General features: G+C 45.7%; 1 protein-coding gene and 1 pseudogene across 1 annotated transcript; both read left to right on the top strand.

Annotated features, from left to right (window-relative positions):
* Positions 1-1,235: 1,235 nt before the first annotated feature.
* On the top strand, positions 1,236-20,907 carry SPIB (Spi-B transcription factor). The gene is made up of 6 exons (XM_066630962.1): positions 1,236-1,294; positions 6,895-6,922; positions 8,297-8,384; positions 15,893-16,095; positions 17,130-17,274; positions 20,021-20,907. Exons 1-6 carry the CDS (start codon positions 1,272-1,274, stop codon positions 20,317-20,319), a joined length of 786 nt encoding a protein of 261 aa, XP_066487059.1. The 5' UTR covers positions 1,236-1,271; the 3' UTR covers positions 20,320-20,907.
* On the top strand, positions 17,714-17,833 carry LOC136655094 (5S ribosomal RNA; annotated as a pseudogene).
* Positions 20,908-24,501: the final 3,594 nt, after the last annotated feature.

A 24,501-nucleotide genomic window follows, 5' to 3' on the forward strand; every position in this document is an offset into this window, starting at 1 on the left:
AAGGATGGGAGTGAAGTTGGGATCTGGAGAGGGTGAGAGCACCAGGGCTGGCCCATTCATGATGCTACCTAAGGCTGTTGCCTCAGGTAGCAGGTTAGTGAGAAGTGCTCCATTGGTCCGCTTGCATTCATTTTCCTCCTTCCTCAAGTTCCCTGGTTTGGAAAAGGAAGGGGGGGGATAGAGCAGAAAAGAAGTGTGGAGGAGAGCGGAAAGCTAGAATTAGTGGGAGGCCAGAGATAGGCACATCACCAGAAATAGGGAGGCAGCATTTGGCACATCACCTCAGGAATCAGGAGGTTTTAGGCTGACAGTGAAGGGAGTCAGCCCCCCACCAGTGCTCAAAACTGCTTTGCCAAGGTTAAAAAAATCTTCCATTGACTAAATAGGCGTATTACATAAGAATATAAGAAGAGCTCCGCTGGATGAGGCCAAAGGCCCATCTAGTCCAGCTTCCTGTATCTCACAGTGGCCCACCAAATGCCCCAGGGAGCACCCAAGACAACAAGAGACCTGTGCCCTGGTGCCATCCCTTCCATCTGGCATTCTGAGGTAACCTACTTCCAAAACCAGGAGGCTGCAAATACCCATCATGGCTTGGGACCTGTGATGAACTTTTCTTCCAGAAATCTGCCCAGTCTCCTTTTAAAGGCATTTAGGCCAGATGCCATCTACCACATCCTGTGGCAAGGAGTTCCACAGACCAATTACATGCTGGGCCAAAGAATATTTGCTGGCTGGCTGGCTGGCTGGCTATATCTTCCTAGGAAGCAAAGTCCCAGTGACTGTAGCAGGACTTACTCCCGAGTCAGACACGCTAAGGATCGTGTCGCGCTTGAACTCTCGACCGCTTTTGGCACGATACAGTGCACGGTGGGCATTTTGGTGCCCAGCGTCTTTTCCTGCCAGCTGCTGCAGGGGGTGGGGGAAGAGCCTTGTGCCCCACCCACCGACTCATCGATGTCCCTCTCTCTGTGCAAACTTTTCCTGGTTCAGCACGGGGAAAATGTGGCATGGCTTTAGTCCACCCCCCCCCCAGCCTCACCCCCCCTTTCCTGGCATCGCAAACCTCATTGCGTAACGCCAGCCAGCCAGCCACTCCCCCTCGTTGGGGGAATTTCGTGCTGAGATCACGCTCTCTTCCCCCTGCTTCGCCCTCCCCTGGAGAGGCTGTATAAATCCCCCCCGCCAAGCGGCAGCCGGCCACAGGAACAGAGTCGCGACAGTGGCAGCCCCAGCCCCGGAGTTGCCTCTTTGCCTCTCCCTGGTCGAGGATGCTGGACGTGGAATACTCGCAGTGAGTGCCAGGGGAGCCGGGGGAAGGGAGCCGCCGGGGGATGAATGGGCGTGCGCTGGAGCTCACCATCTATCTGCCCAGGCACCGATTTCTCCCCCTCTCTTTCTGAAAAAGAAGTTGGAATCGTAAAAAGAATAGTCTCTGAGCATGTGTGGAGAACTAAGCACATGCCTAGGATTGCACTGTTAGTGGCCAATCTCAACACACACACACACACGCACACGGAAAGTCACACCAGCATTAAATGCTGGAACTTCAGGTGTACATAAATGCTCATGCAGCAAGGCTGGAGCATTTATGTACTCTTGAAGCCCCAGCATTTAAATTTTGCGCGCTCTCTCCCTCCCTCTGTGTGTGTAAAGATTGGCCACTAACAGTGCAATCCTAGGCCTGTGTACTCTGAAGTAAGCCCCATTGTGTACCCCACTCCCAGGTAAGTGAGTTCAGGTAAGTGAGTTCAAAATGTGACTCAGGTTGGAGGTGATTGACTCAATCATCATCATCCTCCTCCTCCTCCTCAAGTCCTCTGCCCCGCTATGCTTGCAAATGTGATCTCCCAATTTTGCAGGAAGAGTTGGGACCAGAGCCAGAATTCCTGTGATCTTTCTGAGATGAGGAGAGTCTAGTGAATAGGGGGAGTGGGTTCCGGTGTATCCTGTGCCCTCTGGATAGGAAATGAAATCTTGTAGTTACTTGTAAGCTCTCATGTTAACTTATCACACTGAGAGCCCTCAAGGTGGTTTGCTGTAAACTGTATGGAGCAATCGATGCTATAAGTAATAAATGACAATACGGAACTGAACACTCAGTGCAGCGACCCTAAATGTAATTTTCAACTAGCTCAAAGACTGTAGGAAGCCTAATGATGGCAAAGTAAGGTTTCCCCAGGCTCTTGAAAATGTCAACAGAGCAAGTGGAGGCATCCCCCCAAATCCTACCTGTATTTGGAGCGGGGGGTGTTGGATTCCCAGGAGGCAGTGAGAACCACTTACCCAGAGATAGGGTACAAGAGACAGACTTTGGGAAGGGGATTGGTTGGCTCCAATGGCTTATTCAAGTTTTTATATTGCCCATCTTCCAAAGAGCTCAGGGTAGTGTGCAACATCACTTTTCTTCTCAGAAAAAGAAGAGAAGTAGGTTAAATTGGCTCATGATCACCATTTGAGCTTTATGACTGAGCAGAGATTTGAACCCTTCCAGTCTGAGCTCCAACACCATCCACTTTGTCCCATTGCTGGCTCTCTAATGATAATTGGGAAAAGGCAGGAGGGTGGGAAAGCTGATTTTCTATGCATGGTGGGAAGAGTGTGTTGAACTTCTAGTGTGTGTGTGTGTGGGATTGTCTTTGTCTGTTGTGACCAGGATCCATTTGGTGCTGTTCCAGGATTCGTGTGGGGCTGTGTCCGCGTATATCCCACTTGAAATCACTGTTCAGGGGCTTCCTTCCAAATCAATGCTGGGGATCCTGGGGCAAACAGGGCTTCCCGTGGCACCCCACCCACCCACCCACCAGTGGGCACTTCCAATGGTACTAAGGGTTCAGGGAGCAACCTGGCTCAGGTGGGTTATCCAATGGGCTTGACCATTGCCTGACCCACTGATCTCTGATGCCACTGCTAGCACCATCTCTTCTTGTGGGGCTCCTGTGCATAACAGAATAAGTACATGTCCAGGAGCAATTTAACAGAGAAATTCCCTCTGCTCAGAAAAACCTTGGCTACTGAATTTTTGCAGGTCCTCTAGCTGTTGAAGGATTTTGCAACTTCTTTGTTTTAAGGCACCCCTATTCCAAAATAGCAGCAGCTTCCCACAACCCCTTCTCCCTGGTCTGATGTCAGGTGCTTTGAACTACCCCCCCCCCAACTTTCTCTCTCTCACTCTTTCCCTCCCCTTCTCTAGCCTCCTATGCAAATACTGAGGCCTGCAAAGCTGGGGGAAAACAGATTTGAATATTTCCTCTGATCAAAAGAGTGTGACAGAGAAAAGGTGGTGCCAGCTTGCATGGAGGGGGTGGCGGCACATGAGGGGTGTGGGCAACTTCCTGGTCTAACTGTCTCCCCTCCCCATGCTGATTTGGCCCCCTCTGCATCAGTGTTGCTCAAGGCACTGTTAACATTCAGGCTACTAGTCTGACCATCCTATCTTTATTTAGCTTCTTCCACCCTACCAATCTCTCATCCAGAGATTGATTGATGTGCCCAGTGAAATATCTGGATGACAAAGGAACATGCTTTTCTGGAACCCCCTTCCTGTTCACACTATTTATTCCTCACTTTTTAGCCTTCCCTAAGCAACAATAATTTCATGACCCCCCTTCTGCAACAACTCTGATCTGCCCTCCTAGGCCCTTTTTGCTTTTCATATTTTTAGTTAAATGTTACTACATTTTCAAACATTTTAGATACAACTTCCAGAACTCCTTCCTCCCGTGCGCACATCTCATTCTCACCCATCTCCCGTCACCTGATCCATCTCATTTTCCTGTTATTTCACATTTTAAACTTTCATTTTCCCTCTGTCAGGGCCTCTGAGAAGAATTTTATCAGGTGGTACCAAGTTTCTTTTGGGCCCCATCCCAAAGATGGAGGGGGTGAAACAGAGTGCGGGGTGGTAATGGGGGCAGGCAGAATGGGGGCAAAACTGGCAGGGGGAAAGTGGCTGTAGCTGAAATAGTCTTTGGAGCCTAGGTCTACCAGTCTTCCCAGTGCAGAGCTCACACCTACCTGCCTGCCTGATGTAGGAAGCTAGGTATGGAAAACCCAATACACTCCTAAGTCTATCTAAAATCAAATATAGAAAATCATTGCAGGGGATTAATCTCATTGTATTTAGGCTCATGCTGGAATGGAAGGTGTCCTGTGTACACCAAAACTGACTTTTGCAGTAGCTGCAGTCCCGCAGCTGTGTCCCTGAGCTCCTCCACACTCCTTCATGGTTAGTGGATCCACAAGCCAAAGAGCTACTATAGTAGGTCAGTTTCCTCCCAGTTGTGACCCAGGCAGTAAATCTGGGTCAGATAATAAAATGTAAGGTCCCAGGAAATTTCCAGGCCCCCTTCTTTGGCTCCTGGGCCCCCTTTCTGACCCTGTGCCTGGATACAAATTACCCCCTTTACCCCCCCTCTACTAGGGCCTGCCCTCTGTCCATTGTGTTCTTATCATCATCATTATTAAGAAGGAGAATATTTATATGCTGCTTTTTACCCCCAAAAGTTCACAACATGGTTTACGTATCACCAGAAATGAAAAGATGGTTCCTTGCCCCAGAAGGGCTCACCATTTAAAAAGAAAATATGACACAAAGGAGACACTAGCAAGCAACCACTGGGAGGGAGAGTAGGGGCAGCTGATCTCTCTCACCCTGCTAAAAATAAGGGAGTTGCCCCTTTAAAAAGTGCCCCATGCCCAGTTAGCAGGGGAATATTTGTATCTATTTGCATTCAAAGAAATTTTGAAGATAGTGTCTCTGTAGCACTTAAAGGACTTGCAAAGTACTTGCAAAACCTGGTATTTTTTGACTTCAAATGCGGTCCTGGGAGACAGGCTGATGTTATAGGTATGCCCGTTTTTCAGATTATGGCTGAACTGAGGTCAAGGTAAGACCACAGACCGAGGTGGGATTTAAACCTGGGTCTCAAATCAGTGCTACTACCAATTAATGGCACCGTAGATTGTGATGGCCTTTGTATCAAATGGATGGGCCCACTTTGACTCAGTATGCTTTAATTACAAATGTGTTCAGACTCTCAGTTAGTGTTTTCTTCTTACAGTACTTCCTGTTTCTATATTCCATGCACAAAAGATTCAGAAAAGCCCAGCATATCTCTGGGGCAAATAACAGTATTTCCTGATTTTCTCCTGATTAGACGCTGTATCCAAACCCAACATTCTATCTGCCACACAAGTTCTAGCAGTAGAGATGAGACTCGAATAGGAACAAGTTTTGTCCCGTAGCCAATGAGCCAATGGGTTGATCAGGCTCCAGATCTCACCTCCTGGTGTGGCTTTAGTTCTCATTCTATAACATGGGGATTTTCCTTTGTTTTGTTGTGTGCGATGAAGATCGCAAACGCCTTGCAAATTAAAAGTGCAACATAAATACTTAGTAATTAGTCGAGCCGCAAGCCTTATAATTAGCGGCTTGATCAATTACAGCAGTTGTTGATGAAATGGTGGGTGCTCCTTCAGACTCAATACAAATGTTGTTGCCATCACGGATTTATTAAACAGGGTTATATGCAGTGTGCCAGTTAGGTACAGGCCTGCAGCAAACCTGTTCAAGGAATGAGAAAGAGAGGGGAGCTTGTCAGAGGTATCACTAGGGTTGCATCACCCAGTGCGAGCGCTCATTGTGTCACCCCCACGATGGACCTCTTCCCATACCAGACCATACAGAATACATTACAGTATCATAACACAGCCTAAATGCAGTGACATCACTAAGGTTGGTGTGACCCCTCTTAACTTTATTTAACATGTATCAATACAGGTCACCCAACAAATCAATAAGCAACAAAAAACCAATGGCCAACTTGATGGCACTCACACAACTGAGTAAAAGATCTAGTATCAGCTCTGATGCATGGAAATGAGAGCTAACTCATACTAACACCTTATTGGTTCCCTGCTGTGTGTCATAATAATACCTCACTGGCTTTCAGAACAATCAGTCTCATTGGTCAGTATAGAGTTAAGAAAATCCACTTTTTCTAACATAAGGCAGTTGTGTTTTCCTTTTCTGGTTATTTGGCCATACATATGATAGAATATAGATATTTAAATGTTTAATTACATTCTGCGTGAAATTCTGCATTGAATGATATACAACATGATGGTATTATTCAAAAATACCAAGATTTAACAATTTTAGCCAGAAGTGGTGTAACACACACCCCTGAGTGCGTCACATGGTGCAGTCCACACACCTTATACCCCACTAGTGATGCCACTGGAGTGTGGACAGAACTGGGCAGTGAATTTGTTATATTTGCAATGAGATGGGGCAGTTTTAAGTTCTGAGGACATGTTGGACCTGGAAGTTAAGGGCACCCTTCTTTGGATTTTTTAAATGCTGTTTTTGGTTTTGGTGTATGACTATATTAGGGAATGGCGGAAAGAATAATATCTGAAGATAGGTCCTTCTAAGAAGGAGTGGCAGACTCTGTTTCTTACACAGCAAGTTCATCTTATATTCCCTTCACTTGCTTCCAAAAGCACCTATAATATGATTTTGATAACATGTAGTCAATGAACAGTGCAGTCCTATGCAGGTCTACCCAGAAGTAAACCTCATTGTGTTCAGTGGGGCTTACGCCTAGGAAAGTGTTACCAAATTGCAGCCTAAAACTTAAATTGCTTGCCTTACTAAATTATAAGCCTTACTAAAGAGTACTAAGTCATTCACTATGTAACCATTGTTCCCTTCTGCCTGGGGCCATTGTCACCTTTTCTGCCAGGGTGGGGTGGGGTGTGACAGAGCAATTTTAAATTATCATTGCAAGCAAGTTTCCTAAAGCTATAAATATGGGAGAGGAATGGGGGAGAGGGGAAGAGATTTATCCCATGGATACCCATTTACCAATTTTCCTTTTCTATTTGCAGGTGTGAAGGATCCCAGTATGGATATATGGTGAGTATGTAGTCAAGGATTTCTGAACTCTTTGGGAAGGGAATGGGAACAGAATGGGGTTATACATTTTAAGTTGCATCCTCCCTTTTCATCTTGATTTTGAGATGGCTTGCAGCAGTTAAAATGCAATAACAATACATAGAAGAAGAATGAAAAATCAGAAACAGTAAAAAGACAATACAGATATAATCTAATTGTCCACGGATTTTTCATCCACGCTTTTATCTCAACGCGATGAGAAGCGCCCTTTAAATTAAAGAAAAAACTTTATCCTTTATCAATAGCCTCGCTTATCATTGTAAGGCAGGCTTACAATCAATCAATCTCTCTCCAGGCACTGAGAAAGGCTTCACTCTGAGGCAAGCAGTCCCCCCTTCCACCTGGAGCAAGTGAAAGAAAGCAAAGGGAAGTGATTATCACTTCCTATCTAAGTGTCTGGAGAGAGACTGACTGACTGATTCATTCATTCATTGTCTGCCTGCTGCTGCTCTCCTGCATTACAATGTTAAGCAAGGCTATTTTTAAATCTCTGAGAAAAGGGACATTGATTTTTAAATGGGTTTCATTTAACATGATTTTTGGTATCCATGGGGAAGGTGATTCGTGGATGCCGAGACCCAACCTGTAGTGGTGAACACCTTCCCCCATAATCAACAACATTAGGACCTGTTTAATATCAAAACTGAGATTATACCCAAGGAGTCCTAAAGTACATTATAAGCCTGCTCAAATAGGTGTGTTTAATGGTAATCTATTCTAAACACTATCAAGGAGGATGCTCAGCAAATGGACAAGGGAGAGAGATTTCGACAGGTGTAGTGCCACAACTGGAAAGGCCCTGATTCTCAATGCCACTTTCCTTGCCTCAAGAAAGGCCCTGATTCTTATTGCTCACTTTCCTCACTTTTAATACCAACTCTGAGCCCTTTGAAGAAGTTGTTGATAATGGCCCTATAAGCCATTTGTGAATTTAGTGTGTGAGTCGAGTTCCTTCAGGTCTTGGTGGAATACCGTCAATCTAGCAGGCTGACATGAGTTGAGAACTAGAATTCCTGTGTTCTTGTCCTAGGGCCAGCCCAAGAACTCCTGATGCCTCAGTCTCCTGCTCCCTAGATTGGAAAAGGAGGAGGCGATAGAGTGGAAGAGGAAGTGTGGAGGAGAGGTGGGCTAAAGGTCTTCCTTTTCCAGTCCAGGGAGTGGGGGGAGGAGAAGGAGCAGTGGCATGTGAGCAGATGGAGATGGGTGCCCTCTTGCAAGTCTGTTGACAGAGGTGACTGCCCAAGTCAGCCTCATGGATGAGTTAGCCTTGTCTTGTCTATCTTTGGGAGTTGAGAACGTTTATATGCCACTGACAGATTTGTCTCTGCTTCTCAGTTCTCCAATGGCTTCATCAGTGACCAGGACTTTTGCAAACAAGAATCCTCATTTTCTCCTTGTCTTCTAGACCCTGAGAGCTCCCCAGGTAAGTCACAGTTGCTGTGTGGAGGAGATGCAGGAGCTCAGAAAGCAGACAGTGGGACTGCAGGGCAGTTAACTGTGTGAGACAATATACTGTGCCCAAACAACAGTTTTTTGCACTTTATACCTAATAATATGAATTAAATCTTTTTCTTTCTTACTCACCAGTTTACATATGAATCTTTTGCCCAGCAGTGAAGATATGGTATCTTCAGTGGGATTTTTCTGTTTAGTAGCAGACTGCAACAGAAAAAACTCTCCCCCGTCCCCCTCTTATTATTTTTTTTTAACAATTCTGCATTTAGGCATGTAGTTGCCTGGTTTTGGAAGATGTCCTTGCTTTTTCAGAACTGAGTGGTAGGCGGAAGGTGTCTCATTGGCATGTACAGCATAAAGAGACACTCATTTGGGGCTCTCCAAGAGGCTCCAACTATCTGGAGACAGCTAACCTTTTTGGCAAATGTGCTACAGTTCAAATATACCCTAGTGCTGCACACTACTGTACATGCTGCTCCCTTTCCAGGGCCAGCCCATTCATACAGCCAACTGAGATAGTCACCTGAGGCAGCTTAAAAGGGGGAACAGAATTTGGCATGCCACCTTAAGTGCCTGGAGGTCTTGAGCTAGCCTTGTCCCTTCTACATTGTTGGTGTGGCTTTCCTTTGAGCTTGAGTGTTGGAGAGTCCTGACTCTTATGTTTCAGCTAGCCCCGTGATATCTCCCACTTCTATTTAGGAGTACCACAAACATCCACTGCCTGAATGGTTTGTGGCAACTCTGCCACAGTTATATAGCTGGCGTAAGTCCGAAGAGAGATAAGGGGGAGGAGAGGGTCCTGGTGCCACTGGAATCCACTCCCTCCCTCCCTGCACATGGGACACCCTGCCACCAACTTACCATGAGTGGCAGACTCTCTGCCATGTGCACCATGCCACTTGCTGTTTGTAGCAGCTATCCAGAAGCACACAATGGTGGCCTGGCTTTCACGTCACATAAAGGGCCTTGTGGTGCTGAAATGCCAGCTCGGGCAGCACAAGGCTCAGATAGGCTTGGGCCCTTAGTTCGCTTCAGCAAGGCTGCTGTACCATGAGCCTTCAGACCATATTCTTGGGACGGAGCTTAGTCTTGCCCATCTCAAGTGCTGAATTCATGTGAAGTACTCTCGTTTTACTTCTATGCCAATGAGCTCTCCTTCTTTTCCTTGTGCACTACCTTTGTCTTTCCTTTTATCATGTGTCTGGTTCTCTTCTTGCCGTTTCTGACTGAATATTTTCTCGTTTCCTTGTGGTTAATTGATCCCCAATGGAGCAATTGGGGCCTCCATTTTCTTCATCTGTACTTTTTTTCCTTTCCTCTCCCTCTGAGTAATGCTTCTTATTTCCAAGTGTGACACTTTCGCATTCTCTTTGATATCTCTTTTCTTCATTTGTTTGAGTTAGTGCAAAAAATGTTTTTTTTAATTTCTTTTTTTATTCTACATACTTTTCAGAGGGCCCGCCTTATCTGTGGGTTTGGCACCCACAGTTCTGATACAACCTGGGTGCCAAACCCCATGTCTGGAGGGCCTCAAGGACCGCCCTCCTGGATGTGACTGGAAGGGTCTTCCTGTCATGTCCAGGAGGTGTTCTGAAGCGCAAGGAAGCAGCCTGCAGCCTCCCTGGGCCTTGAAGGCCTCATGGAGTCTTCCACAAGGCACTTCTGGTCACATCTGGGAGGTCCTTGATGCCCCTCCCCTGGATCCCATTACACAGGCCTACAAAATTGAGGGTCAGAAAAGTTTTTCCCAAACTTTATGGTGGTTTTATATGACTTTGGGGTGCTGATTTCAAAAATGTCATCCATTTTACCCTATCACATCTAGTTATGGAGATATAGTATATAGCCTCTTTAGTGAATGGTTCAAGCAGCTTCCTCATGAGGAAGCCTACACCATGACTGTGGTAGTGTCCAGTGAATATCAGGGGGTGGGTGGGGTGCACCATGGGGCATCCTATGCATGGCTTTGCCTCAGAGTTCCCAGAAACCCTGTGCCGGCACAGGAAGAAGCCTTATACCACTGAGTCAGGTCATTGGTCTGTCTTGTTGCATATTGTCAACAGCAACTGGTAGCATCTCTCCATGGATGACAGGGGTCTTTCCTAACTCCCCTGCCAGGGACCAATCCTGAGCACTTCTGCATACAAAACATGTCCAATCTGAGCAGCCTTCTGTCAACATTGCTTGCAGATTTTCTAGACATGCATTGGCTTTTGTTTCCTCACAGTTTCAGCCACAATTATTTGTTTTTAAATCTCTTAAGGCTTTTAACTCTCTCTTTATTTGTTTTCTCATTGTCTTGATCCTGCCAATACTTTCCTTGTGGCTAAACCTGAGTTTCTTTCTTCAGTCTGGGAACTCAATGGCTCCAAACTTTCACACCTTTCCTCCCTTATAGCCTTTCCTCCCTTATAGCTGAAAACCTCGTGAGCTTTTTGCCTTGGCCCTCTGCCTCCCCCATCCCCCCAGCTCTTGTCTCTTTCTGCAGGCATCTTCTTTTCTCTTTGATATTTACTTATTTTATGCATATTTTATAATAAATAGTATATATGAAGAGACACTTTTCAAAAGAGAAGTGTCTCTTTTGAAGAGACACTTGGCCAACAGTCTGAGGCTAAGAGGCAAAGAAGGAAGGCCCATAGCCAGGGAGACAGACCAGGGAGGACTGCACTTGCTCCCAGTGTGGAAGGGATTGTCACTCCCGGATTGGCCTTTTCAGCCACACTAGACGCTGTTCCAGAACCACCTTTCAGAGCGCGATACCATAGTCTTTCGAGACTGAAGGTTGCCAACAGTATATATGAATAAAATATACAGGGTGGGCCAAAAGTAGGTATACAGTACTGATCAGGACATGGTATTTTAATTTTATTTTTCATTATTTTTTTTTCTTTTACAGGTATTGAGAATTATTATTGTTGTTGTTGTTGTTAAAATAATAATGAAAAGTAAAAAGTGACCTGCTCAGTACTGTACACAGTACCTACTTTTGGCCCACCCTGTATAAAATTTTTATACTCTGTCTCTCTCTTTCTCTCTCTCTGTGTAAAAATAGTTAAATATTTGTTTTATGTTTCTCCCACTCTTTTTCTGTGGAATCCAAGGGTGTGCTGACAGTTCCGAAGAAATCTCCAGCCAGCCATAGAGCAGGCCTAGTCCTGCTTAGTGTTGGCACAGTTTATGCTTCATAATCCTTTAGACCAGGGGTGTCAAACATAAGGCGTGTAAGCTGGATGTGGCCCATGGAAGCTCTGTATCTGACTCCCATTTATAATAGGGCTCTTTTGAGTCACCCTCTCAGCATTGCTGCTTCTGCCAAAGCCCTGGGAGGGAGAGACGGAAGGAGGCCTCCGAAAGCAGGGAATATTATTGGGGAAGAGGTAGACCAAAAAGGGTAAGAGAGGGAGACACAGCTGATGTGCTGGGACAGCCCAGTTATCAAATGGGCAGCCCTTTCATCAGCTCGGCTTCTGCTGAGGTGTTACATTGCAGAACACCTCTCAGCTGCGGAGCTGCAAAGTTGGGCTCTTCTTATAACTTGAAAATATGATCAAGATGTGCACATTTTCTCTTCTGTCATTTGTAGCTAATGAGTTTCTTGGGTGAACAAAGTGCTTATTTCTGGCCATCATTTGCTTAATGACATCACTTCCTACTTAATGTCACTTCTGGCTCTCGGCAGGCGCCATGATTGCTGTTTGGTCCACTACAGCATATGAAATGAGTTTGGCACCCCTGCTTTAGACCGTATGACTCTCTACTGCCTAGCTGTTGAGGAGTTTTATAAATATTTTTGTTCAAAGAGCCACCAGACTGTATAGACCCACCTGGGATGGGTGAAGAGTGCTGCTGATCTCCTCCCCCCCAATTTGAAAGTGCAAATACTTTCAAAGAATTCTGTTGGATTGGATGGTTGGTTCAGTCATGGATGGGGGGGGCATGAGTTGGGAGAAGGGATGGCATTCCAGGAACCTGGAGCAAGTAACAAGACTTGGAATAAAAATTAAGTGCAAATGTACTGTACCAACTGAAATGGCACAGAAATAGAAAAGACAAAGAGCTCTGTAGCACCTTCAGGATGACTGCATTTATTGTATAAGTTTTTCTGGACTGGGGCTTATGCTTCAGTAAATTTTTAGCCTTTAAGGGGCCACAAGACTCTTTGTCGGCTGCTATGGACAAAGGGGCCTATCTTTGCTCTGGAAATTGTGTCGAAAAGATAAGATACCAGCAAAATGCCCCTCCTATGATGAATGAGTTGTGGGTGGGTGTGCATGTGCATTGAAAAGACCCCTGGGGGTTGCAAAGGTTAGTCAGAATCTCCTCTTTGAGCTGCCTCAGGGTTGGAGGCAGAAGGCGGGGTTGGCAGTCCCATAAGGATTAGTCAGGAGGAAAGTATCAACAGAACAAAGATGAGGCGAAGGCAGATAAAGAGAAGATAGATAAGAAGGAGGCAAAGGGTGCAGGGGTTTTGAAGCATTTCTGTTGGCCCATAAGAAAAAAAAAAAGGCTACAATTTGCTTATGTGGAAGAATTTAAAAGAATGTATCTGAGGACCCCATTATAGTGGGGTTGAAACCCAGTGAGACCTGAGCCTGTTCCTACTTCCACTACCAGAGTTCTTTTCTTTTCAGAATTCTTGGCGTGTGATGGAATTATTTATTTTATGTATTTTTCACGTTTTAATACCATGCTTCCTCTAAGGAGCTTGGGGGGTAGTGTTCATAGTTTCTTCCCTTCTTTTGTCCTCATAACAGCCCTGTGAGGTAGGTGAGGCTGAGAGAGAGAGAGAGAGAAGCCCAAGGTTACCCAAGAAGCTTCATGGCTGAGCGAGGATTTGAACCTGTATCTTCCAGGTCGCAGTCTGATTCCCAGACCACTACACCATCCTGGTTCTCATCTCAGTGTTGAGCACTGGTTTTTCTCGGTTGAGAGCCAGGGTGGTGTAGCGATTTGGGAGGTGGACTTAGACCTGGATAATCCAGGTTCAAATCCCCACTCAGCCACAAAGCTTCCTGGGTGACCTTGGGCTAGTCACTTTCTCTCAGCCTGACCTATCTCACAGGGCTGTTGTGAGGACAAGAAGGAGGGGAGGAGCAGCAGCTGTGTAAACCGCCCTGAGCTCTTTGGAGGAAGGGCGGTATAAAAATGTGAAAAATAAATAAATAAATAAACGAAAGCCAACCATCTTTCAGGGCTTACGCAAGGCACTGGGTTAAATCAGTATAAAACGCTGAAAGATTTGGGCCACACATACTGAAGAGGCCCCTTTCTCCCCTGCCATCTCCTCAGTTGCCGCTTCTAATGTTACTTGGATGCATAAGCTTGGATATTAAGAACTTTTTTTAAAAAGCATATATTGTTTAATTATTGGAATTGGATAGTATGAAAATGAGAATTGGATAGAGGAAAATGTCATTCAAGAAGTACTGCATTTGGTTGCAAAAGTTTCTTTCTATCTATTTGGTTGCAAAAGTTTCTTTCTATCTAGAACATATTTTGGAAGAGGTTGCCCCGTATGTGTGTTTCATATCCTTTTGCTTGAAACTTTGCAATCAACATGTTTAAAAAATAAATAAGGAAACTTGCTATGGTGCCAAGACGCCCACATCCCAAATGCGCATGAGCTTGCTTCTGGGGAAATTTGTCTTGGGGAAATGGTAGTGGATGGTGTAGTGGTTTGGGAGTTGGACTTAAACCTGGAAGATCCAGGTTCAAAACCCCACTTAGCCATCAATCTCCCTGGGTGACCTTAGGCTAGTCACTATCTCTCAGCTTCACATACCTCACAGGGTTGTTGTGAAGTCAAAAAGGGAGGGACAGAACTGTGTACACCACTCTGAGCTCCTTGGAGGAAGGGTAATACAGAAAGGTGATACAGAAATGTGAAAAATAAATAGCTAAATAAGTCCATCCTTAGCTAAATAAGAATTCAGCATCTTCTGGAGATAGTGGGTGGGGAGTTTGGTGGCTGGGGCTGAGCTGGTGTTTATGTGATGCCCCATATGTAGCCTGCCCTTCCTCTGAAGAACTCAGAATGGTGCACATGATTCTTTCCACCTCTGTTTAATTCTTGCAACAACCCTGTGATGGAGGATGACTTGTGACTTGCCCAAGGTCACCCAGCAGACTTTCTGGTTGAATGACAAGTAAAACATAGATCTCCCTCTCCCCCCCCCCCCTCTCACACACACACACACACATTTAGGGTTGTTTTAAGTCTGGCTATTAATATAAAAATGTTTGGGAGTTGTAAGAGTTAAAAATCCCAAATCAAATAATGCTAATGACTCCAGGGCAGCCCAGGTTTTTAAGAATGCCTCTGGCTTTGCCAAATCTGCAAAGGGCTTTTCCTGAGAGCCCTATATCTTTTTGGCATCATTTTTGTGTCTGTGAATGGTAGGTATTGTATGCCTTCTCTGGTGGCCAGATGCACAAATACATACATGTTTTTTAAAAAGTGAGGAATAATTGAACTAAAGTAGTTAGATTTTCTCGTGGATGAAATGTTAAATCCTCCATCTGTAAACTAGATACAAGCACCTGCAGAATCCTATATATCAACAGGGTGCTTTCAACAGGGTGTAGGAGAGGAAGACCTTAAAGACATTAAATAATTAGTTAAGTACAGTAGTGCTTAACTAATTTATGTAGGAGAGAAAAAAATAATCATTCTTCTAAAAAACTGTGCCCTCTAATGGGCAGAGGCATGCACTTGAGGTGCACTTGCTGATTCCTATGCAAATCAATGGCTTAACACATTTGCACAGTCCTAGACCTGCAGCTGTCAGCACACATATGGTCCTTTGTAGCCTGAATTGAACATCTGCACCCTCCCCTGCACCTGTGAGCCAAGTGACATTGTAATTCCAGGACTCTTGGGGGCCAGGGGTGGAGAGAAAAAGAGGACAGAGTTGCTTGATGTGGTATGCACCACCCTGCTTACATCAGAGTGGCTCCATTGGTTTCCGCAGTAAACGTGTAGAGTGCAAAAGGCAGATGCATGTTCTTAAATAAGTCATGGAGATGTGCATGGGAGCTGCAGCCAAGAGCTTGTTTTCTGGTGCTTTCCTCCGCTCAAGGATCACAGCCAACCCCATGTGCACGAAGGAAGGGAAATGAGATGCAAATTGGAAATGGTGGGTCAGCTGTTAGCCACGGAAGGAAGGACAAGAAATTTTGAACCCCCGAATTTCAGCACAAATGATTATTTTAAAATTGTTTTTTAATGGGTCCCTTTAGGGAGAAGGGCGGGATATAAATAAGGTTTATTATTATTATTATTTATTATTATTATTAATGGCAGTTAAATTTTTATTTTATTTTTATTTGCTAGTTAGGGAGTCCTGCATTTGTCTTGCCATTCTGTCTTTGCCGAGAGTATTCCAAACACAACCAGTAGCTTTTCTGAATGGAATGAAATTGCAAGCCAGCTCTCTTGGACCCCCAATTTGACTTAATGCCATGGTTTTTCAGAGTCCTTTATGAACTTGGCAGAAATACCGGAGCCCGGATATGATGCCTTTGAAGTGGGGTACCTGGCCCAGTTGCAAAATGTCCAAGTTTCCTATTTGCAGGGCTCTTACCCTCAGCTCTCTCTGGATACTGTCTACAGTCAGGATGGAATGATGCCCACACAGAACATGTGCCTGGGGCCAAAGGAAGAGTACAATGCTCAGGTGAGACCTGGTGGATTCAGGGGTTTGGTGGGCCAGGCCAGGACCATTGGCTTCTCACTAGGAAGGAATGGAATCTAGTAACTTGGACTGAGGGAAACCAGAACTTCTGGGCTCTTAATGGGGTGTGGTAGGTGAGAGAAAGGGCTAATGGGCGCCAGGAAAGGGAACAGCTTGAGCCAGCTCTGAGGATAAGTCCCTATCACTATCGACTGCAGCCAACCACCCTCCCTCCCCTCTGCTGTGGTTCCAAGACTTACAAGACCAACTTAGCTCAACTCCGAACCTGTTTCCAGTTTGCTACTCAAAGATGTCTCTGGATGAATTGGCACAGGCTTGGCTGTCTTGGAAACAAATGTGAACAAACTTCTTATGTGGCTGAGCAGGGAGTGTGATGTGGTAGTGTAGAGCAGTGGTTCTCAAACCATTCGGGATGCGACGTGAAACCGCACGTGGTTTGCGCGCACAGTTTCTCAACGTTCCAAGCCTTGGGGAACTCTGCAGAGGGCTGCACGGAGCTCCCCACACCTCCTTCTGCTTGCTGAAGCCCACAATAAGTTAAAGCACCCCCTCGCCCCCCTTAGTGACGCGGTCCTGGGGATTGTCGCACCCAACCAGTGAGTACCACTGCTGTAGGGCAAGGATTCTGGGTACCCACAATCCCTCACTCTCTGGGAAAGTCATAATTTTCCAAGGATCAAGCTGCACATTTTGTGGGGGATCTGTTATTGGATATTGTACCTTTGTAATGAAATGCAGCCATAAAATGGGGGTTGGTGGGTATGGGCTACTAGTCTGATCACAACAGTGGCACAGGGGTGAGGAGTTTTAAGTCATTGCCCCCACACTGCAAAACAGTTGTTGCTTGCCTTGTGACCTGTTCCCCCCCCCCCCAGTTAGGGGCAAAAAACAGCCAAAGGGGCAGATAATGACTGGAGAAAAGGGTTAAATTTCCAGTGTACTTGTTAGAGAATGGAGAGTTGCCTGGTTGGCTTTTCACAGTCTTATCTTTCCTGTATGGTTTTGGGCTTTCACAGATCTACCTCCCATATGAGCAGTACCCTATTCCCGGGGATGCCTCCAACCCATCTTCTGAGGAAGAGGAATTCCACGGGGACAGTCGAAATCTTGAGGTGTCTGACAGTGATTCCGACGAGAATCTCTCATCTGGGTTTGAGTCAGGTGGGTGTCACCATTCCCTTCACTTTTTAGGTTCCAGTTTTTTTCCATGTGTTTAATAACGCCTACTAGTGCTTCCCCACTGGTACATAATACTTAGGCCAGTAGTCCCCAAACTGTGGGTCTGGACCCACTGGTGGGTCACAGCCTGATTTTTGGTGGGTCACCAAAGGGTGATGGAAAGATCAGATAACTAATTGCCTGAAGCCCTGAGGCTATTCAAAAATCAGATACCGTACTTGCTAATTACTATGCAAAGAGCGCCGCTCCTGCAGTTTGCAAACATGTGTAAATTTAGGTAGATAAGTGTTTGAGGGTCTTTTTTCTCATTATTATTACTTATATATATTAAAAAAACTCTTTCTAGATCTCCTTTTTTAAAAGTCTGGTAAACCTATGTGGATCCTGGCAGGGTGTCATTTAAAAAAGTGGGTCCCAGACTGATTGCAGCAACTGTTACCCTGCACATTCCTAATCTCATCTGATCTTGGAAGCTAAGCAGGGTCAGGCCTGGTTAATACTTAGATGGGAGACTGCTTGGGAATACCAGGTGCTGTAGGCTTATACCATAGTCTTTCGAGACTGAAGGTTGCCAACCAACCAACCCAGACTGGTGCTAAAAGTTTGGGAACCACCGATGTAGGCATTCGCACATGGCAAGAGGTAATGTGTTAGTAGAGAGTTGATGAACTTGGTCACTTTGTGGAACACTGAAGATTCCAGATCAAACCCACCCAGCCAAATAATGTGGAAACTAGATGTGACTTTAAACGTGTCATTGTGGGTGTTAAAAATAGCACCCAAGGAGGACCCTGAACCAGACTGGGACCATAGTGCAGTGTGCAGGCAGGAGCTATCACGCCTCTGCAGTGATCTCAAACCAGATCAGAGGCCCTTGGGCCTGTTTACACAACAAAAACCACAAACAAAATACAATACAAAGGGCCGGTTGAAAGTCATGCCTACTTCGCCCCGTAGTCAGAGGTAGGAAGTTTGCCAGCAACAGAGAATGGATTGATTTTGAAGCATTTTGTACACTTTGCCATGCCATTTCAGAACTGCAGAGTGACCAGGTTGGAAGTCAGAGTTCTCATGTCTTTAATTGTTGTTCTTATGGTGCCATCTGTGGCACTTTACATGGCATTTTACATAGAGTGAAAAGACAGGTCCCTACCCTGAGGAGTTTACAATCTAGACATTGACACAAGAGAGACAAGGCAGGGGAACGGCTGTGGAGGCAAGAGTATACAGGGAAGCACATATGAGTGTTTCAGTGACATGTATATGGCGGTGCTATAGCAAGGATAAAGACAAAGGTCTGGTGCCAAAGCCTTGAACAGACAAGTGGAAGAGGAAATGTCAGCAGCTGCCTCTTTTCTCATTGACAAGCTGCTTTTTTCAACTTCTAAACTCTGAAAGGCACCAGGACTCCATCATGCTTTGCACCTGGTCACCTGCCACCCTTAGCATTTGGATCTCGTGAAGAATTGTGTGCACCACTGATATGGGTATTCATTCTCCCACAATCTGGTGTCGCTTTTTAGAGCTACTGTGAGGACACGCGTTACGGTTGCGAAAATGCATGCAGCCCTGGCATGGACAGTACACTTCTGCATGTGGCCTTGTGGGCGGGGACGGAATTGGGTGGAGGAAGATGTCGCTTGACTGGCTAAAGCAGCCTTTTCGTGTCTCCCATCCTTTCATCCATCTTAACCCCAAAGTCATCCTCAGCCATTTTGTGTAGAGCAGCATCTGTTGGGTTTAAACATATGCAAGCTTTTGAAAGGCACAGAATGCGTCTTAATGGAAGATAAAAAAAGAGCTCACGGTCCACTTTAGGCTTCCCATTGTTTGATTTGGTGCAGATCCTCCTAAGGCAGTGTTTCTCAAACTGTTGGTCGGGACTCACTAGGTGGGTCATGAGCCCACTTCAGGTGGGTGCCCATTCATTTCAATATTTTATTTTTAATATATTGGACTTGATGCTACCATGGTACATGACTGTATTTAGGGAAATGTTACAGATCTGTACTTTTAACAAGCTACTATGTATATTCATTTAACAATGATAGTAAATGGGACTTATTCCTGGGTAAGTGTAGGTAGGATTGCAGTCTAGGATTGTTAAAAAATTTTCTGCTGGATGATGTCACTTCTGGTCATGACATAACTTCTGGTGGGTCCTGACAGATTCTCATTCTAAGAAGTGGGTCCCGGTGCTAAAAGTTTGAGAACCACTATCCTAAGGCCATCAGTTGCAAAGATCACAGGAAGTGCAACTTTTTCCCACGTCATTGGTGCTTGGGGTGGGGATGACTACAGAAAGCTGTTGCATGAGGAGCACTTCTGCACTTAATTTTAATTTTAAATCAGGGGAATGATACGTTTGTGTCATTCTTCAGGGTTGCTGAAAAGAAGACATTTTTAGACATGTCTAAAGAAGACAATGATAACAGAAAGTCTGCATCTGTGAGTTTTGTAGATTTGTTGACTTACTACATTTTAATGCCACTCTTTCTTCCATGGATGGTTTGCATGGTGCTCTGCCCCCATTTTATTCTTACAGCAGTTCTGGGAGGTAGGTTGACCCCGTGAGCTTCATGGCTGAATGGGGATTTGAATCCCAATCCAGTGCAACACTTAATTAAACCAATAACCACACTGGCTGTTCAGTGCCTGGCCTTTCCTGCAGCAGTCTCTGCAGATCACCTGACACACACTTACCTGAGCTCTTTTTCACCCTCTTCAGGTTCCCGGCGGAAGTTGCGCCTCTACCAGTTCTTGCTGGAGCTCCTGGAGCGTGGCGATATGAAGGAGTGTGTGTGGTGGGTACAGCGTGACTTGGGCATCTTCCAGTTCTCTTCGAAGCACAAGGAGGTCCTGGCACACCGCTGGGGCCAACAGAAGGGGAACCGCAAGAAGATGACTTACCAGAAAATGGCCCGGGCATTGCGCAACTACAGCAAGACGGGCGAGATCCGCAAGGTGAAGAAGAAGCTCACATACCAGTTCGGGACCTCGTTGCTGGGCCAGTCAATCTCTTCCTAAACTCTGTTCCCAGAAGTTCAGGACTGAGACAGCCACTAGTGAACAGAGCTCCATTCTTGACCTTCCCCCAGGATCCCATTCTTGTGTCTGTCAACAAAACCCCTTGAAAGGATCTGCACAGCTACAATATAGTGGGAACAGCTCTGAAGATCTAAGTGAGGGGGAGTGCTTTTCAATAGAAGAGGTGGGTGTAAAGGCACCTGAGTCTTCAGACAGGGAAGGATCTGAACTTTAGTGGGGAGGGTTGGAACCAGGGTTAAGGGATTTTCTTGGGAGGGGTGGTGGTAGAACAATGCAGCCAGGATTGGAGCAAAGACCTCTGGAAGGGAATCGGGCTTTAAGAGGACTCTAGTATCCAGTCTACCTAGGACCAGTACATAGTTCTTCATGGATTTATGAATGAGAATTGTTGAGTTTTCTGGAAGGTAAATGTGATCATTATGGTTAGGCAGGGCAGTGATATCCATAATGTCTTTCTGGAAGACATGTGTATGTGTGTACACATGCATGTGTGTCCGTGTATATAGCCGAGATGTTTATTTAATACTAAGATTTTTTTTATCACAAAAGTTTGTACAAAATCTGATTTATTTTTAAATGGGATCTCTTCTGTATAAATTGTAAATTTGCTAATAAAACTTTATGATAGAAGAGTTGGGCTAGCAGAGAATTGAAATAATATTTTGAAGTGTCTGTGTTTTGGCGGCGGGGGGGGGAGGGCTGCATAGCTTTAATGCTTCCGCAAGAAGCTTCCATAAGGGCTGCCTCCTTAAGAATTACTATGCACTTTTTGCAGTACATCCACCTGACCTTGTTTTCAAATCTTTGATTTGCAGTGTGTGTGTGTGTGTGTGTGTGTGTGTGTGTGTGTCTTCCATGCTTTCAGACCTGATTTGTAGCCATTTTTAATTTATAACACTCAGTTGGAATGCCAAGCTGCCCAGTGTGGACAATGAACAATTCAGGCTTTTCGGGGCTCTTGTGCCTTTAAATTGAGCAATATCTCTTTGCACATTCAGTCCATTTTATTGCTTCCAATGGACTTTGCTGGGGATGAGTGCATATTTGCATTTTGAATAGGCTCTCAGTGACTTGCCATATGTCCATTTTTGGAGGGAGGCTATCTTTATTTGCTAATTCCCTCTCAGTATTGGTTTGTTTACTTTTTTAAAATAGTGAAATGAAGCTAGTCTCCTGCCTCCCCTTTCCTCCACCCCAGTAATTTGAGCACTGTGTGAAAGTAGCCTTCATCTGTTGTTCATCTGATGGTCAATGTCAGTCTGTTCAAAGCAATCATAACATCAAATCTATTTTTTTCCCATTTCATAAAATCCCCCTGCTAAACTTATTAAGATTGAAATGTTTAGTATATAAATTGGCATATTATGTGAGTCCAGTCCCATTTTCACCTGCTTCATGTTATTGGATATGTGAGAACAGCAGCACATAGCCAGACCTCTTCAAAAAACTCAAGCATTTATTGCTAATGCCTCACTGGAAAAAAACCAGTGCATAAGCACCAAAGCACTCTTTCCTCCTACAGGAATCATGTGGGCATTGGCAGCAAAGGAGCAAAAGCTAGTGGTGTCTGAGTGACATCTGAGCTACGCTGGCATGGTATTTCTCCAATGTTGTCTCCGTGTCCATGTTGTATCCATCAGTAGGCAAGCTAAGTGTGCTTCTAACAGCCCTGGAGTGCTCCCTGAGACCCCTTCGGGGGCTCTACAAGCACACCATAAATGGCTGCTACCTGGTGCTGTGCCACTCTGCACATGTGCCAGCCCTTTGGGGCTTCCCAAGACTCCATGCATGCTCTTGCAGGAATTCCTGAGATTCTGTTTAAGATTGTAAAGTGGCGACTGGCGACACTAGCGCATCTCAACGATGGAATTGGGCCTTTAACCTTGCTATGCCCTTGAACTAGGAAAGGCTGGAGCCAGGACACTTGGTTTCTCTAGAAAGGTGGTTCTAGAGAAACTTTGGGAGTCTGTGTATCATTGAGGCAAAAACTGGCATTGTCATGAATCACATAATGCCTTCCCCCAGCACACAAAAATACAATTAAATTTGTAATAATTAGAGAAGATTTATTTGAGATTTATTATATTATTTGTAGACAATTTGTGGGAGATTTATAGCAATTGGTGGGTTGCTGCTTTTGCTGGCTGTGAGTGGTCCGTTCTCTGGCCTCTTTGGTGGGTTGTGGGAGAGTGCTTGCTCAGCGAGATACTGGAAGTGATTGAATGCAGTCTTTCTGAGACCTCATGGATCACTTTTCAGGGTCTTGCGGACCATGAGCTGGGAACCAGTGCTCTAGAACAGCGGTGTCCCAAAAATCTCTTCCCTGGCATGAATGGAGCTTACCGTTCCACCAGGGAGCTTCCTTTCCACGTCACTGATCGCCCTCAAACATCGCTGTGGCCAGCAGTGTCTGCCTGGAAATTCAAATGCAAAGCCTGCTGGGGCAACAGAACCCAGGAGTGGCTGGCCGTGGCTATATTTGGCGCAATCAGCATTGTGGAAAGGAGGCTCCCTGGCAGAACGGTAAGCTCTGTTCACCCTGGGGGGGGGGGGTAGATTCTGGCAAGTGCTGAATCTGACCCATGGGCTGGTGTTTGGAGCCCGCTGCTCTAGAAGGAGAGGAAAAGCTGTTTCACAGGTTTAACCCTTCCCTTCCAAATTTCTGGATTTAGCATACAGATTTCTGGATTTAGTGCCTAGAACAAAAAGGAGGTGAAGTTTAAAACCCTTCATACACAAACATGATGAAGTGCACTTGTGATTGAAAAGATTGAATGAGGGGGATATCTGCTGAGCATCAGGGCTTCATGGATGCAAAGGGCATTTTGTCCAGCTTGACATGACCATGGGGGGAGGGGGTATTTATTGTGTGGAGGGTAGGAATGTACTTTTAAAAAGGGACTTATTGGGGCCTTCTGGGATCCCCTTTAAGAGGAGCATGTCAGCTGGGGTATCTTCAAAACAAACAATGTCAAGGTTGTGAATTCACATCTTGGATGGAGTGATTCATTTCTTTAATGGCACTGCTGCTGTGTGGGCTTTTCCTTGATGGTTGGAAGGGAATTGTCAAACACTGCCTGCTAAAGCTCCAGTATCCCAACTGCTCAACAACAGTATTGGCAACCTTCAGTCTCGAAAGACTATGGTATCGCGCTCTGAAAGGTGGTTCTGGCACAGTGTCTAGTGTGGCTGAAAAGGCCAATCCGGGAGTGACAATCCCTTCCACACCGGGAGCAACTGCAGTCTGTCCCTGGTCTGTCTCCCTGGCTATGGGCCTTCCTTCTTTGCCTCTTAGCCTCAGACTGTTGGCAAAGTGTCTCTTCAAACTGGGAAAGGCCATGCTGCACAGCCTGCCTCCAAGCGGGCCACTCAGAGGCCACGGTTTCCCACTTGTTGAGGTCCATCCCTAAGGCCTTCAGATCCCTCTTGCAGATGTCCTTGTATCGCAGCTGTGGTCTACCTGTAGGGCGCTTTCCTTGCACGAGTTCTCCATAGAGGAGATCCTTTGGGATCCGGCCATCATCCATTCTCACGACATGACCAAGCCAACGCAGGCGTCTCTGTTTCAGCAGTGAATACATGCTAGGGATTCCAGCACATTCCAGGACTGTGTTGTTTGGAACTTTGTCCTGCCAGGTGATGCCAAGGATGTGTCGGAGGCAGCGCATGTGGAAAGCGCTCAGTTTCCTCTCCTGTTGTGAGCGAAGAGTCCATGACTCGCTGCAGTACAGAAGTGTCCATGACTCGCTGCAGTACAGAAGTGCTCAACAACAGTGTATGTAAAATACAACCACAGTGAATTCAAGTTGCACTGAAAGGAGCTTCTTCCTTGGTGGCTTATGGGTGTTCCCCACACAGCCAAGAGAGCACCCTTACACAGGGGGTCAAAAGAGAATCCTCAGAAATGTGTTCATGCTCCCAGGACACAACTGGGTCAGTGTGGGGTAATTCTAGAGTCGTTCTGGTGGAGTCAAGCCTCACTTGAAGCAACCTACCTCCAACTAGGCAGGGCAATGTTCAGAGATTGCTCCAGTGGTACAATTGGTCAGTGAGCAGCACTTATAGAGCAGTACTGGAGAGAGCAATGCTGGCTTGAGAGCTGAAGTGGAACAGTGTCTTCTCTTTACCACATTGGAGTTTAATATGCTTTCCCCAGAGATC

This window comes from Tiliqua scincoides, chromosome 5 (assembly GCF_035046505.1).
Source record: "Tiliqua scincoides isolate rTilSci1 chromosome 5, rTilSci1.hap2, whole genome shotgun sequence".
Lineage (NCBI taxonomy): Eukaryota > Metazoa > Chordata > Lepidosauria > Squamata > Scincidae > Tiliqua > Tiliqua scincoides.